The sequence below is a fragment of the Alligator sinensis genome, unplaced genomic scaffold (assembly GCF_000455745.1).
Source record: "Alligator sinensis unplaced genomic scaffold, ASM45574v1 scaffold559_2, whole genome shotgun sequence".
In the NCBI taxonomy this organism is placed as follows: Eukaryota; Metazoa; Chordata; order Crocodylia; family Alligatoridae; genus Alligator; species Alligator sinensis.
In genome coordinates this window covers 440,906-456,494 of record NW_005842046.1, presented here as the reverse complement: position 1 = coordinate 456,494, position 15,589 = coordinate 440,906, and the positions used below count along the sequence as shown (strand labels likewise).

The window sequence follows — 15,589 nt, the reverse complement described above, 5'->3', positions numbered from 1 at the left end:
GTGGCTACTTAACCTTCCCCCTATGCTCCTGAATGACAAAGAAGAGCTTCCAGGAGGCACTGTGCCTTATCAGTAATATAATAATATCAGAACAACTCACAGAGGCACCTCTCATGGACCCAGAGGGACAGATTTTCCATCTCCAGCTCCCTCTGCACAAAAATGAAGTTTATTTCCTAACTAAGGGGACTTCTCACCATCTTTGATTTTCCCAGAGCCTGACAAAGGGCATTTGAGCTTGAAAGCTTGCAGAAAAGGAGTTTTTGTGGGTTTTTTGCAATTTCCTAGGTGGTCTAATAAAAGGTATAATTTCTGAACCAAAAGTTCTAGATTTCTGCATTTCTTATCAGTAATATCGCATTTGTGATGTCATGATACTGTTCCAGAGTTTGTGAGCAGGACTCCTAGGTATTACACATATGTTGGCCATAAGAAAACTAGCCAGTACATAAACCCGCTCTAAGATCTAGTGTAGCTAATACCAGTTCCTAATATCAAAGCAAGCTATAACTGCCTAAGGACTCTTTTTTACCAGCAGAAGTTAAGTCTCCACCTTACAAGTTTTTCTAGTATAACTATACTAGCCAAGGAGCTCTGGCAAACCCCTTCAAGTACAGATAAAGCCCAAGACAGAAGAGATTTTGTGCAAGCTGTTGCTGACGGGCACTGCATCTACACGTGGGGTTCACTCATCTAGCTGTGTTAGTGTGTTAAGCATAACCTGGGCCTCACAAGCAAGCTGTCTTTGTTTGTACCTCACTGACTGTTGCCATTGCCACAGTCCCCATTTATACAAAAATCAGCAAACACAACCTGCTATCCAAAAGGTGATAGATTGGTTTCATTGGTTCTTTCCGCCTCCTCCCTTGATAGCTCCTTTTGTCTCGTTTCCCCCCCAGTAAAATCTCAACAGATTCAGTATGCTAGGCTTCTCCCACTGCTTTTGTTCTTACAACTTTCTATAATTTTTCAGTTGAGATAACAGAAAATGAACAGTTACTTACCCTTTAACTGACTGATTCTTCTTTGGGTGTTTGTTCCCGTAGATTCCTGGTGGGTGATGTTACCCAAAGAAAAGATGTAAAAGGAGAAAAGGATTGGTCTTAGCAGTGCACCTTGCAGACCCAGTTGGGAAACTGGGAGCACAGAAGATGACCCATCAACAAGAAGGAACAGCCAGAGACAGGCCGACTGAGAGGAGACCAGTGCAATGAAAGCCAGAGGAGGAGATGTCAAGCAGGAGAGTCAGACGGAAGGGTATATATGCAGATTAACTAAATAAGATACATATATGGAGCACAAACTTTTGTGGGCTGAAGCTCACTTCGTCATCAAGGTGACAGGGAGGACAAGCAGGATGTGGGTAGAGTAGACACATGAGAGTCGGCCAGAAAGGGGCCTTTGGTGACAATGTTTTGAAAAAGATAGAAGAATGGGAGGAAATCTAGGTAGAGGGAGGAGTGCCAACAGCTGTAAGCAGCTGGAGATTAAGCTCCCCTAATGAGTTTGAAGGGTGATAAGGCAGAGATGAGGAACAGCTTTAGTCATTAGAGAGCCACATTCTGAGAGGTATTCATTAAAATATGGGTATTGGGGGCATGGCACCTCTAAGGATGATCATTTTTTGAAAAGTATATCTGCAAGCAGGTATTCTTGCCCTCCGTTCCTAGCACATGCCAGTTCTCTGCTTTATGTATGTAGGTTTCTAATGGATTTTTCTCTGGCAAAAACAAGTGCAATTTACCGTTGTGGCAATTACCACCCGCAGAGCATGCTTTAAAAGTCTCTTTATTAAAATCATTCTTTTTAAGAAACACAAATTGAAATGCTTTGCAATCAGTTACACGGATCAGTTACTGCTGGTGACAATTCCTACATAATTCAACAAGAACTAACACTTTCCAATGTTTTACAAGCCAAAACTTAAATTAACAAGATTGTATAAGCTCAATAAATAGTACGTCTGGTCCAGTTCAAGTATAATTCAACAAATCACAGCCTTAATAGTTAGAAAATAGAAAAACCCTGAATATAACCAGCCTGACACTCATTTAGTGCTCAAGCCAGTATTACAATTTGTCAAGTCTTATGGGGCAATGTTTCAATTATTTTATTTTATTTTTACCTCAGAAAAAGCAAGTTGCATTTGACATGAAAGACTGTTTGAAATCCATCAAGGTTTTGCACAGACTAAAACACACTCCTTGTTTAAAAAGTGAAATCTTTGGTTGAGACATGTTGAGATTATTCATAAATATGGAGGAAGCTCTTCTTTAAATAATAATAAATAACTTTTGGCTAGACTTGAAACTGCTTGCTGCTGTATATATATTAATATAAGTAGTGAAAATGATATTTGTGAAGATCTATACCAACTAAAAAAATAATACATCTTAGATTCAATTTCAGATTTTAAATATAGCAAGCCAAAAAAAAAGAAACAACATATTTTACAGTAGCTGAGAGAGGCAAGTAAGCTACCTTTCCAGATGTGTTGACTCTCAGCAGGACAGGTGAGAGAGCTGTCTCGGAGTGATGCACCTGTCAGCATTGTCATGAAAGCCTGTTTGGTGAGAAGGACTTCATCTCAAATTGCACTGGGCTGAAAACTGATTGCACAGATTGTTAGTATTTAGTCTAAGACTTAGGGTTGGTTTTCTCCTGCTTTTAAAATGTGCAGATTTTGGAAATAAAGGAAAGTAAAATTCTCAAAGTAATAGCTGTCTTTTGGGCCTAGGAACACTTGTGATTGCACAGTGCCAAGAGCAAAGGGGCTGGATCTGCAGGTACGACTGCAATATAAATAAATAATCTTAATAACAATAATGAAAGCATTTCTTTTCTTACTTCTGTTGGGCTGAGGATAAATTGCTAGAAGCAGGTGGCTTTGGCGCATCATGAGCTCTTCTTCCCATCCGCATCAAGCCCAACCAGATGGAGCCACTATCTGCCAGTAATCTTGGCCCCAGTGGGGTAATCATTTTCTATATAAAAATCAGGTGCTTACACTTGGGCAATTTTCCCCTGGACCTACTGTGCTGCAAGGTCATGTGGGTAATTCTGTTCAGTCCGTCTGTGCAAAGTACCTTAGCCGCTTTGGACAGGGAAGGCAGGGAAGTTGCTTCCATAATTTCTATACCTTCCAATACACACTTGCACCTATATCACTGAATTCAAATATTATTATAATATAATAAGAATGTGTGTAGCAAAATACGTTTGTTTTTCATGATTTTTAAGAATAAAAATCCTGTGTTAGGTGAAAAATGAGCCCAAATCCAAACATATCCAGAAGCCAGGGAAGCTCATCTCTGCACCTCATTATTGTATCTCTTTCCAATAAGCCAGCTCCAAATCTAATCTCCAAAGAATCCCTGACCTCTGGAGAAGTGAGGATACAAAATCTGCCATTTGCACTATCTTGCTGAAATGAAGGCACATGCGCACCAGGCAAATGGGACCTCAGTGAACAACAAAATGGAGCTATGGGAGACGGCGCTGTGACGAAAGCTATTCCAGGGGCAGAAGGATACAGCTGATGGTACTGGTTATGTGAAACAAGCATTTTGGTGGGAGCAGTTTCAGGAGCTGGATATTTTGCATTGTTTTGTAGTATTAATGTTGCTCTCAAGGATGGAGCCTTTCTGGAAAAAAAGATTTCCCACATCCACCACCTACTGCTAGAAGCTAAGCATCCAATCCCAGAAATTTCAATGGAATTGACTGCAGAAGTGGGCAAAAAATGGGAAGGGGGGAATTTGTAAATCTCCCACCCCATTTTTCACTGAAATTTCAAAAACTTTCCAACCCTCTATAACACAGAGTGACCATCTGTCTGGATTCTCGGGTGCATTTTGTGAAGGTGTAATTCCAGGATCAGTTTTTGGCAAGGGTTGTCAGACATTCACTTTGCTACACAAAGCCCCATTGAAATTAATCTGAAATTTGCAAGCTGCGTTTCAATGGGGCTGTGCATAATACTAAGCACAACACTCTGCAGAAACAATGGCACATAATAACATCAGAGCTGCTGGTGCATCCTGTGTTCTCACTGCAGCATTCTGTGAACCGTGAGTTGTTATATTTGCCATAAAAAAGAGCAGGAGAATAAAATACAGAAAATGTCAATACAGCGTTGGCCAAATTCCATAAAGAACAGGAAATACAAGGTTGCCGAGATTAGAAAAACACGTTTAAAATAAAACACACCAAGGATAGACTTGTAGTTCAACAAGCACTGTGATCCGAGTATGTGGCATTTATAAAGCGTTTTGTGGGAGCTTAATCCAAGATGGAGAAAGCACGCTTTTTAGAATTTTCTGAAGGAAAGTTTTCAAAATCAGAAATGGCTGAAGAGTGGCCTGGCCACCAGATAGGAAAGAGAATGGAAAATAAAGGATATGAAGGAACATGAAGGAGATTAATCTTCAGTTTATGCAATTTAACTGCACTGGATTTAGATTGCAAGATGTCTGGGACAGAAATTGCACCTTCCTCTATATGACACTGACTTCACGTCCTAACATTACAGACATAAAATACTTCTCTAAGGCACAGATGCAGCTGGAGTTTACATTGGGCCATCTAATGTTTATCATTCATTTAGGACTTGCATACATAACTTATTATTCGTTACGGCAACGAGTGAAGCGAAGGATACTGTTTCAACAACATTAAAGCTCATTTCACTCCGGACATTTCCTTTCTGATTATTTCCACTGGAGGACGCTAGACACTTCTAAATACTCAGCCTGACCCAACATGCTCCAACACCCGAATGAAAACGCTGAGAATCCCTGAGAATCCAATTTAATGCAGGAAGCTGCTCCCAACGTGCAGAGTGTGAGAAAGAATAGCTCCGCTTGTTAGAGATATGCCAGCACTGCTTCACCGTGGGAAACTATTTCAGGCATTTTGTTTTTTTAAGGGCACTCTGGGCATAAATGCATGGAACATGCTCTTTATTGTGCTTTCCATTCCCCTGTACAGTGCAAATCGACGGTCACGTCAGAGATCAACAAGGAAATATTGGCATTCACCCATTTCCAATTCTTCGTTGGCATCACAACTTTTTCTTCTCAAAGCGAGGAACAATTCCAGTGTCGTCCTGTGGCAGACTGCTGTCTTGTTCGTTCATTTTCAGACTCTCTTCTGCAAGTTGCGAAAGATACTTCTGTCATCAAATCAAAACAGAGTGTCATTATGGAGACTGATGATACTTGGCGCACAGCTATTTACAGCGTTAGCATACTCTTGCTAACTCCTGTAATGCTCCCAGGAGGTAGAAAACACACATAAGCCCCGTCTACATTAAGGGAATTTATCCCTACATCTACATCAAATATAGCTATCTCACAGTAAACTTCCTTAATGCTGACAAGACAGAGAAACGGAGTGACTTGCTGGGTGCCACCTAGGGAATCAATGGCAGAGCCAGGAGAGAACTACAGTTCGGGAGAACTCACTTCTTGTTCCACGCTCAGTCGCCCGTGGAGCAATGCCTACACCCTGTCACCTCCACGATCTTTAGGCCATCTCCCCTTCAGCTCGCCTGCCACACTTTTGATAGAACCATGCTTTTAAGAAAAAAAGGGAGGCTGCCGCAGGGCTCCCCGAACGAGGTCTTGTACTCGTGAACAAAGCTATCACTGCTCATGGGCTTAAGGGCTACTTATGTGACTACCTCATCTATCCTTATGGCCATGCCCAAAGCCTTGTGGATGTTACCAATCGTTGGGTGTTAAGCCCCATTTTCCAATCCAGTCACTCTCTCATCCGTGGGCCTTCAGCCCCAGCGTTAACTCCTGTCAATGCGGGCCTCTAAACCTGGAATAGTCTACCACTGTTGAGACCTCTGGCCCGTGTGCCTTTAACCATCCCAGCCCCTCCTGGGCTTGGGCCTTTGTACCTCGACCCATCTCAACCCTCTGGGACTCAGGGCTACTTTCTCTGCCCCTCCTGGGCTTAAGCCTCATTAGCTCCAACAGACTGAGCTATGGGCCTCCTGGTCCTGCCTGTTCTTACCCCACCTTGGCTACAGGTCCCTGACCTAGCTCTTGCCCCTCGCAGGCTATGGGTCCCTGATCCTGATTCTCGCCCCTCCTGAGCTGCAGGTCCCTGACCTTGCCTGCTCTCACCCCTCTTTGGCTGTGGCCCTGCTTCTCAGCCTTGGCCCCTATCCCTCGGGTCTTGGCCGTGCTCCTGGGCCGGTTGGGACCTCCACCACCCCTACAGTCTCAATCCCTAAACCACTGGTGCTTCCACGCAGTTTAGATGCTTTATCAGAGGCTCCCCTTGCAGCCTCAGGAGCTCTTCCCTCCATGACTCTCAGGGCTAGACTGCCTGTCCAAATTAAGCCCTGAGTTTATATCCTTCAAGCCCAGCCCCTTTTTGGGTCATGTAGTTCCCCTGATTGCCCTCTGCCTCACCTGTAACCTGCTTTTTCTGCAGCCTGCCTTCCTTTAGAGTAGCAGGAGTACCAAGCTCCCTGCTACAATCAGACTGTGCAGATCAATTGTGCTTGCAATGGAGTAAAGTAGGAGTAGCTCCACCAAGGAGCTAGAATACAGAATAAAATAATGCTGAGAACAAATGCAGCTTCTGATTTAATATGTATAAGTTAAATAGTTGTGCATGCAAGTCTATTCATTTTAAGGGAAGGAGAAGTTAAGGCAACAATAAACCACTGGTAAGATCAAACAGCCTGGCTCCCACATTGCCTGTCTTGAGTTGCTTTTAAATGATGGAATCTAACGCCAACAGTGCAGGTGTAAATTTGATCATAAAATACATATGCAGTTGGTGAAGTTTCTGACTTTTTGGGAATGCCCTGGGCTGAGAAACTGGCACTCAAAATTGTAGGTGAAGTGATGCAGCAGTGTCCAGTGAGGATCATGGAAGGCATCTATATAGTAATCTAGACCAGTGGCCAGCAACATTTCCTAGCAGTAGATGGAATGACTTGGCTCAGGTTGGAGGTAAGCTGGTGTAAGGACCTGGTTGCTGCTGCTGCCACCAGCGCCACTTCTTCTTACCACCACTTTTCCCCATGGCCTGGCTGTAGCATGGGCCAAGCTCCCCAGCAACTGTGGGCCAGATCCAATGGCTTCATGGGCCAAATCCCTAAGACAACCCCTGAGACCCTGTCTGATTAAAGGCTTGTATACACGATTACATGGCATGCACTGTATACAAGAATCACTGGAGTGTCATTAGGGAACACAAACCCAACAACTGGTAAAATGCTCCTCCCTGTGGATCTCAGCCAAGTAAATGCCAGTTCCTTCAATGCCTTAAACAGATTCATCTGTTTCGGTTTGTTAATGCCACCAGTCATCATGAGGCCACATATTTCTCCAGGTATGTGCAACTGCTATGGTGTTGGATCAGTTACCCAAAAATGCAGCCTCAGTGAGAGAAAAAGGATGCCTGTGGCAATACTGCTACATGCACATGATCACTCTTTCACCTGCCACATGTCTCTTCTTTCAGTGGTGTCTGTGTGTGAGACTAATATATGTGGCACAGACTCATAACTTCACGACCTTCATCTTTGAGAGGGAAGTTCAGACTGGTTCACTTCTTCATGTTTCATATGTGCAGCTTAAATGGGAGGTGGAGCAAGACTATTCTTCAGCTTGCAAAGACAAGTCTATTGTTTTGGAGCGACAGTAGGAAGAAGCTGGTCCATTTCTAAATCAAACTTTGCCCAGATTGTATTTATATTGGAGTAGTTCTTAAATTGTGTAACAGGTGTGGATAATATAGGAAATTTTGCTAATACTTTTTATAAAAATTGTAAGTGGTTCAGTGTAATCACTCACTGTTATGATTTACTATATATCCTGTACTAGACATCCTGTGCAAAAGCAGATGGAGGCTAGTACTGTTAGTAGCATTGTTGGGGCAGAATGCTGACATATTTGACCATACACTCTCTGCCCAGGGGCTAAAAAGGTCCTGGCTGCAGTAATTACTTTTCAGTTCTTTCAAAGTGGCATGCTGGTGCCGACTGTCCAAGAGGCAGGATGGAGGAAGTCTTCGGTACACACACGAACAAAACACATCCAAAAGAATAGGGACAGAGGCCATAAGTCATCGTGTCTTCTCCTTGGGATGATTGTGCGTGTGTAATTCCATTATAGATAGTTCCCAAACAGTTGTCACAGTACAGACTTCAGAGTCCATTAGAATAGCAATATTGGGAGTGCATATAGAAATTCTCCTAACTAAGCAAGTATACATGCATCCATAAAGCAGTCTAAACTTTGACCTGCCCTGGTGCGGTATCCTTGGCATCTGTTTCTCAGATAGGTGGTCATAAGCTGGACTGTGAGTGAATCCTATTTGCAAAATATATTGGCCACTATTTCATCATTCAGAGACCATTAATTAGAAAGAGAAATTTCTGCTGCAGGTAACAGCTGGGGGTTTCCTCACCCCAGGCTGAGAAATTGCTCTTCGTACGATGCCATTATGGATATAGAAATTCTACCACTGGAATTGACAGCAGAATTGACCTCAGTTCACCCTCCCTGTTCAAGCAGCCCATAGCAGCTGTGCTGTCCATCAGTACTTGCATTATGCAGCCCTTTGTAGCAGGAAGAAATGACTCACATGTTCAATATATCCCTCTTAGTTCCCTAGACTTATGTGTAAGGAGGCTCTGGAGTTGATTGGAGAGTCCAAAACTACAGACTTTTCAGATGAATACAGTTGAGTTACCTGTGACCAGGACGTAGATGGTGCAGGAAGACAAAAAAGGATCCCTTTACAGATGCTGTGTGAGTCCATCCACCAGTCAGGGAAGCTGGCACTCATGGGAATGATGTGAGCCAGACCAGCAGGCATCTTCGGTGAAGCCCGGTATGCTGAGGCATGTGCACACAAAAGGCCATGTGCCCTACTACACTGTTGTCCTTGGCTCTGTTTTCAAATTTTTGTGTAGGGTCAGGATAGTAACAGACTAGTCTTAGCTGAGCAAGCAGCAGCTAAGGCAGTATTTGAAACTCTTCTTTTTAAAACTGGCATTCAAGTTGATTTTGCTGTACTAATTTTCAGCCTTGACTGAGAACACAGGAATTGGATTTGCCCGAGGGAATCTCAGGACTCTGGAGGTTACAGGCTACTGTGCTAGTCCCTGGCACCATACAAACTCTGCCCATGCTGCTGAGTTGCGTGTGAATCATGAAGAAGCTGTTTTATAGCGCCCTGACATTTTTACACCATCCAAACCATTACTTATATGAAGCTAATGATGAGTTGGTTTTACCTGAAGATTTTTGTAGTGAACAGTACTTCTGCAGTGACTTGTTTTGGCTGTCTCTTCATTTGTGTAGAAGAGTCCGCAGAGTTTGCAATAAAACCCAGTTCTGGGCACCACAAATTCCATACCTGTTGAAGGATTTTGAATCACATTAAAATGGCAGGTGTACTTTTAGGGTTTGGTTTTCAAGAGGAAAAAACCCATGATTTAAGTAAGGGGTAAAGACGGCTAATTCCCACATGTAATATTTTCCATTTCACTTAAAGGAACTTCAAATGCTGAAATATCCATCAACAACGGTTAAAAATTACAACTTTAAACCTGCAAACTTCCAATATGCATTATATACTTTTTCCTTTATATATTATATGTATTTCCATTTAAACATTTTTCAGATAATACATGGAGTTGAGTTTTTGGACATAAATAGTCTTGTTGCCTAACGGGATGATCTTGTCGCTACAATCCTTACTTTTGGCAAATTTATGTGCACGTTATGCAAACCATCCACAAGAATGCCAATATTAGTGCAGATCACACCATGTGTACTGCTGCTGATCTTTGCTTGTGTAATATAATCAGTAATTTTAGGAGCTAAATCACAAAGTACTGTTATGTCACAAGATTTTGAATTGTATGTAAAGCTCCTTCTTTTAGAGAGAAAATGAGAAGATCACTCCACTCTTAAGGTTTCCTTATCACTGACCAATGCTCCTATCAAAGGCCAACCAATTTCCTTAGGAATGTGAATAGGTGTACACTAGAGTCCCAAAAGGAAGTGCAGTGTAGTGCAGAGATACCTGAGCTAGCTTTAAACTATTTAGTTGGGCTACTGTTAGCAGCCTAGCCACAACAGCACAGAGCTCAGTGCTGGCTAATTTGCTTTGCTTCTTGGGGAGTATAGACATATCCCGTGTCATTTCTATGCTTTAGACACCAAAGACCAAAGGTGCTTACTTCAGTTCATCAGTGCCATTAACAGATATCCCTATTGTCCTAAACAATTATAATTATAATCTGGAATAAAAATCCCAGTTCTTTCATTGTTTAAGCCCCTCTTACCTATACCTCTCTCTTCCAACTCTCCTGTAATTTGTTTTGACAAATAAATGCAGTTAGCAGCCTTCAAGTGACATCTTGTTGCAAGTTCAAGGTATTGTAATAGGTAAAGTCTCAGACTCATGAACAGCATTCCCTCTAAGCTGTGTGGTGTGCGCGGCCGTGCAGGTACACCTGGCAGCATGACATAAGTGTGCCTGCACAGCCATGCACACCACGCAGCTTCGAAGGAATGCTGCTCCCAAGGTCCGTATGTTTAAACCTACCTAGAGGAATGCTGAGTTCTGTGAACACGTCCTCTTGTTCCCAGGCCGGTGAAGGATGCATTTGTTTAGATTCCACCTCTGAGTATTCGGGAGATTTCATTTCTGTGTATCTAGAATTCGCTTAACAGACAAACAAATGCACTGAATGAAAACCGTAGCTTTTACAATTCCATCTAAACCACTTTTTGGATGAAGCCAGATGCTAAACATGACCTAGAGATGATGCCCATTCAGTTTAATACCATGCGGCTGACAATAGCTAGCCAAAAAGAAACTCCCATCCTAATTATAAAGTTTTCTGTAAACAGTTTCTTGTTTTTGCTGCTTTTGAACTTTTCCATCTAATTGCCTAGTGTCGTTAGAGAGAGAGAGAGAGAATGCTCTTACTGGTACTTGTGGCATTTTATATAAAAGGGCTGCTGACAAATACCATTATTTTGTATTACAAATACCATTATTTTGTATTCATGTTTAGGGACCTACCTAAGACATGGTGAGAAAATGGGTTTTTCATCCTGCTCGCAGCATGCAGAGCCAATTTCACGGGCATTTCATGGTGGCCCTGCCTCTTGCCACTGACTGGCAGAAGATGCCTTTACTCAGTCTACATCACTACCACTTTTTTTGGTTGATTTAGCAGGAAATTGAAGCCACTGCCAAATTTCCCATGGTTTTTCATGGTTTCTGCAAAATCTGTAAAACCGCTGGTAGGTCCCTATTCATGTTAAATACATGCAGGCAGCAGACTTAACATTCAGAAAAATAGTGTGTTCATTTGCCAAGAAGGATTAAGCCTGCTTAGAACAAATGGTCTTTCCCTCCTTTCCAAGCCTGAAAATTTTCTTTTCTTTTCTAAACATAAAAGCATTCAGGATCCCTGGCCTTGTTATTGAGATACAAAATTAAGAATAAGCCATCCTGATTCTCAGGCTGCGGTTTTAGCCTCGGCTGTCTTTAGTCTAGCAAAATTCCTACCACACTGGGAATTTTACCTGAGTGAGGACTGCACTCTCACAAAAGAAACATATTGGGTCTGAACCAGCCCCCTGTACCTTCCCAGGGCTGGCATTCAGAGTTCTGCATTTCTGGCTTAGAACAGGGGCGGGCAATTATTTCAGGCAGAGGGCTGCTTGCTGAGTTTTGGCAAACATCGAGGACTGCATGACAGGCAGCCGGGGCAGGTAAATATTAATGTTCTAAATTTTTTAGGGGCCCCGCGGGCCAGATAGAATGGCCTGGCAGGCCGCATTTTGCCCACCCCTAGTTCAGAACAAACCTCTCTGCAATGTTTTGAGAATCTGTATTATTTGCTTTCTCCAGACACAAGTTGCTGACTTCTGGCAGGTCAGCTATTGCGTGACCATCAAGCTCTTCCCAGGATTTCCAGGCCCCAGGTCAGCAGCAGGAAGCTGTGAAGTCCTGCAAGCCCCACCTTGAACTGGAGCACTCAGGATCTCCAAGTTGCTGCTATGCAGACTACAGCCTAGCCTGAGGGGGCCGATTTTACCCAGAGGCTTTCCATGCTCCCAGCTCAGAGAAAGAAGCCAACATGCTAGGCTTTGTGGAAAGGGCGAGTGCCCCAAGGATTTTCAGGCTGCGAGCTGCAACCCAGCAGGTTGCACAGGGAATGGGAAAGCCTAGGGAAACAGCTGGCCTAAGACTTTTGAAGCATTAGTGCCTTTGATCCCCAGGTAGTTCACCAGGCAGTACTGCCCCCAAGCACATGGGCACTGGCAGACTGCCTTGTAGCCAAACAGATGAGCTGACGGCATTTCCAATCAGAACATCTCCAACCAGTTACTCTTCCCAACCTCCATCATTCAGGCTAGAGTAGCAGCCATGGAGCTGAACTGAACTGTGTCTTGCAGCACATACTCTTCTATGTGCTGTAAGACTCCAGGTTTGACCATCACTTGATCTAGATTTGATGCTATGTGGAAATAGGAACATGACTGGGAAATGTCAGACTACTGAAGCTGTTTTTTCCTAATAGCTATTGTTAGTAGGCAGGTATAATTAAGCTTATTCTGCTAGTATATCTGTGTTCTGGCACTGAATTATCATGTTATAGTAGAAGAAACAAACAAGAAATAATTGTACATGGTAATTCAGGTCTCTACAACAAGTGAGGCTACTTGCATGAAAAATATTCATCCACAAAATATTTCCATGTCATATTTGCATTTCAGGTAAGAAGTACAGACCCTGAAGTTGTTATGTGGGTAGGAGTAAGGCAGGCTTGAGAGATACTTCTAATACTTTTTGATCTGCAAGAACTGTCACTTTTCATTGACAATTCAACGTGCTTTCAGCAGAAGGCTCCAAGAGTTCAGCTCAACTTACATGAACCCAGGTGTGACAGCTATGGCTGATAATGCTTTGCAGAAAGCTTAAAAGTGGCTTTTATTTCTTTGACACCATTTGACTAAAAGCCTCTAATGGTTTAACTTGGCGTATGGAAGTGTGGTTCTTTAACTGAGCCAGCCCAAGGGCGAGTCATACCATCAGCAGCGTGAATTCTTGTTAGCAAGAGATTAAACTCTTGAACGCTGCACTGAGAGAGAGAACTCACAAGAATTCTCGACTGAAAGAAAATCAAACATAGTAGCAGCAGTTACCCTTGGTCTCTTGACACTCCTGGCTTCCTTGGCTTGCTTCTTCAATGGTGCTTTTCACAAGCATTTCCATGACTTCTCTGCTCTCCGTTTCTTGTGATCCCATCTGCTTGTAATCATCCGTAAACTGGTCAGGGAGCTGGAGGGTCTCTTCTTTCGGATGATCAGATGGTTTATGGGGATCTTCTGGTTTTAAGTCACAGCTTTCTTCCATTTTCCTCTCCTTATCATGGTAATTAGAATCCCTATGAAGTTTGTCTGCTTGCAATTTATCTGGCTTCTGTTCAGTGTCCGGATTTAGGCTTGATGCTTTAGTAACTGCATCATCATTTTCTTGACAGCCACTGGAAGCTGCTATGCTTTCCTCTGCTGACACAAAATTTGGGTCTATAGTTTCATGGGCAAATATGCCATCACTCCTATTTAATTGGCTACAGTCATTTTTCAGTTCTAAAATGGCAGACACATAGGGACACATTTCTGAATTTGTTTTATCTTTATCAACCGGAACGATTTCTTCAAGTTCCGTTATATCAGGCTCCATAATAAGATCATCTTCTCCCACTTCATCCACTGTTACTAGTTCTTCCATGTTAGTCAGATACCAGGCCTCACCTTCCATCTCGCTTTCACTCTCCCAGTCTCGCTCCTGTAACAGAAAAGTTGGGAAAGAGAGCAGTCATGGCATCTTATCTATACAGGCGTTAGGGCTGGGATAAGTGATGCTTTTGGACCAGCCGTTTCTGACGTCCTACTATTCCTAAGAGTTGTTCAATGTATCCAGATGCATATATACACAAGCCATTTCACAATGGCCACACAAATGCTGCTGAGGTGTGCTATGGGCATATTATGACACCACCTAGGTCACGGGTGGCCAACCTGTCAGAAGTTAATATGGCGTCTCCTTGAATCTTTGCACCAGCATACGGTGACCAGCTTCCATTTGCACCATGTGCTTGTGCAAACATTCAAGGAGACGCATATTAAGAGCCACATGTGGCTCTGGAGCTGCAGGTTGGCCACCCCTGTTCTAGGTACTCTTTTATGTCCTCGAGTAACAAGTAAGTGGTCATCTACTACCGTCACTTCTATCCACCATCAAGGACCCTTTGCCAAAAACATGCTGGTACAACCCGACTTAAGTTGTGGGAAAGTTAGCTTTCAGAAAGATGCTAAGATGGTTGTCATCTGAAATAGGAGATGAATGCCAAACTCCCCAAATCTGCAGTGTGGTTGTTGTTAAATGCTCAGTATTGGACAGTGGACTTTTGTTCCAAAACATTAGGACTGGCTTTGAGAACTGCATTAATTCTAAGGCATAATTATTTTTAATGCGTACTTGCAACAAGTTGAATTCAGCTCCTGGAATTTCCTAATGCACATAAAAGATTAAAATATCTATGGTTTCCCCTGTTTGGTTATTTGAAATAATTTCTCCTAGAGCCTTGGGATGGCACTAACACTCAGAGTGTAGATACTATTCTTGAAGGGAGATCAGTTTCCTACTGTAAGAGATAGCAATAGCTTCCATAACCATTAACCCATTACTCTAAAGATATGAAGCTAGAGAATTGCCAAAGATATTGCTCCATGCTACTTCAGTGTTGGAAAAGACATCATTCAATCAAACAGAAATATATATATTTTTTAAAGAGTTCTCTGCCATCCATTTAATCCCACCGTTCCGGAAAGGTTTCTTCTCTGAAACCTTCCTCTTCAGTTGCAAAGCAATCATGCCCTATTTTTGGACACCGCGTGCAGAGTTAAGATAGTCCTTTCAGGCATACGTTACAGTTAATTGCCACTGCCAAGTGCTATGCATGCGAGGCAGACTACACAAGGAAAGAGCAACTAAAAAAAGAGCCTCTGAAGACCTCAGAACAGCTCTCCCTTGATGCAGAGGTCAAGAGGAGGTAAATGTACCTAAACAGGCCCTCAGAAAATCTCAGAAATGACTTTCATTGGGGTTTAGCATTTCAATTCAGAATATCTGCTGACTTTCATTCATTTTATAATAGCAGCTAAACCAGTAAGGCATGACTTACCTTCTCTTTTCTTGCACTTTCCATAGTTTCTCCAGATTCTTTTCCGTGTTTATTAGTTGAAGGTGAGCTCTTCTCTGCAATATGCTCCTTTTTCCCAAGCTAAAACAAATACAACATGTATAGCTGTAGTGACACTCGCCAGTAATCCTAAACAGAGAGATTTCCATTATGTTTCTATCCAGAGTCTGGGGCAGCAAAGACATTCACAATGTCACATCCTTTGTTTCTAAAGTTTGTGCAAGTGCCTGGGGAAAGCCTCAGTGATCGGAGTCCTATACTCTGAATAGAGGCAGAAAAAACATTAACAAAATCCCTGGAAATTTGGGTGGGGGGGGG

At 42.7% G+C, this 15,589-nt stretch overlaps 1 protein-coding gene across 15 annotated transcripts in view; it reads right to left on the bottom strand.

The window, feature by feature from the left end:
• Positions 1-1,772: 1,772 nt before the first annotated feature.
• The window catches only part of RBM20 (RNA binding motif protein 20), a 155,771-nt gene continuing 141,954 nt past the window's right edge, over positions 1,773-15,589 (bottom strand). For 10 of the 15 annotated variants that reach the window (XM_025203187.1, XM_025203179.1, XM_025203183.1 and 7 more), the window contains 5 exons: positions 15,254-15,352; positions 13,209-13,854; positions 10,591-10,710; positions 9,272-9,393; positions 1,773-5,173 (listed from right to left, as the gene is read on the bottom strand). In XM_025203187.1, the coding sequence (XP_025058972.1) occupies positions 5,063-5,173; positions 9,272-9,393; positions 10,591-10,710; positions 13,209-13,854; positions 15,254-15,352 (1,098 nt within the window). In that variant the 3' untranslated portion in view covers positions 1,773-5,062. Of the gene's footprint in view, positions 5,174-6,428; positions 6,559-9,271; positions 9,394-10,590; positions 10,711-13,208; positions 13,855-15,253; positions 15,353-15,589 lie in introns of all 15 variants that reach the window. The other 5 variants (XR_003093852.1, XR_003093853.1, XM_025203180.1 and 2 more) reach the window with 5 other exon arrangements.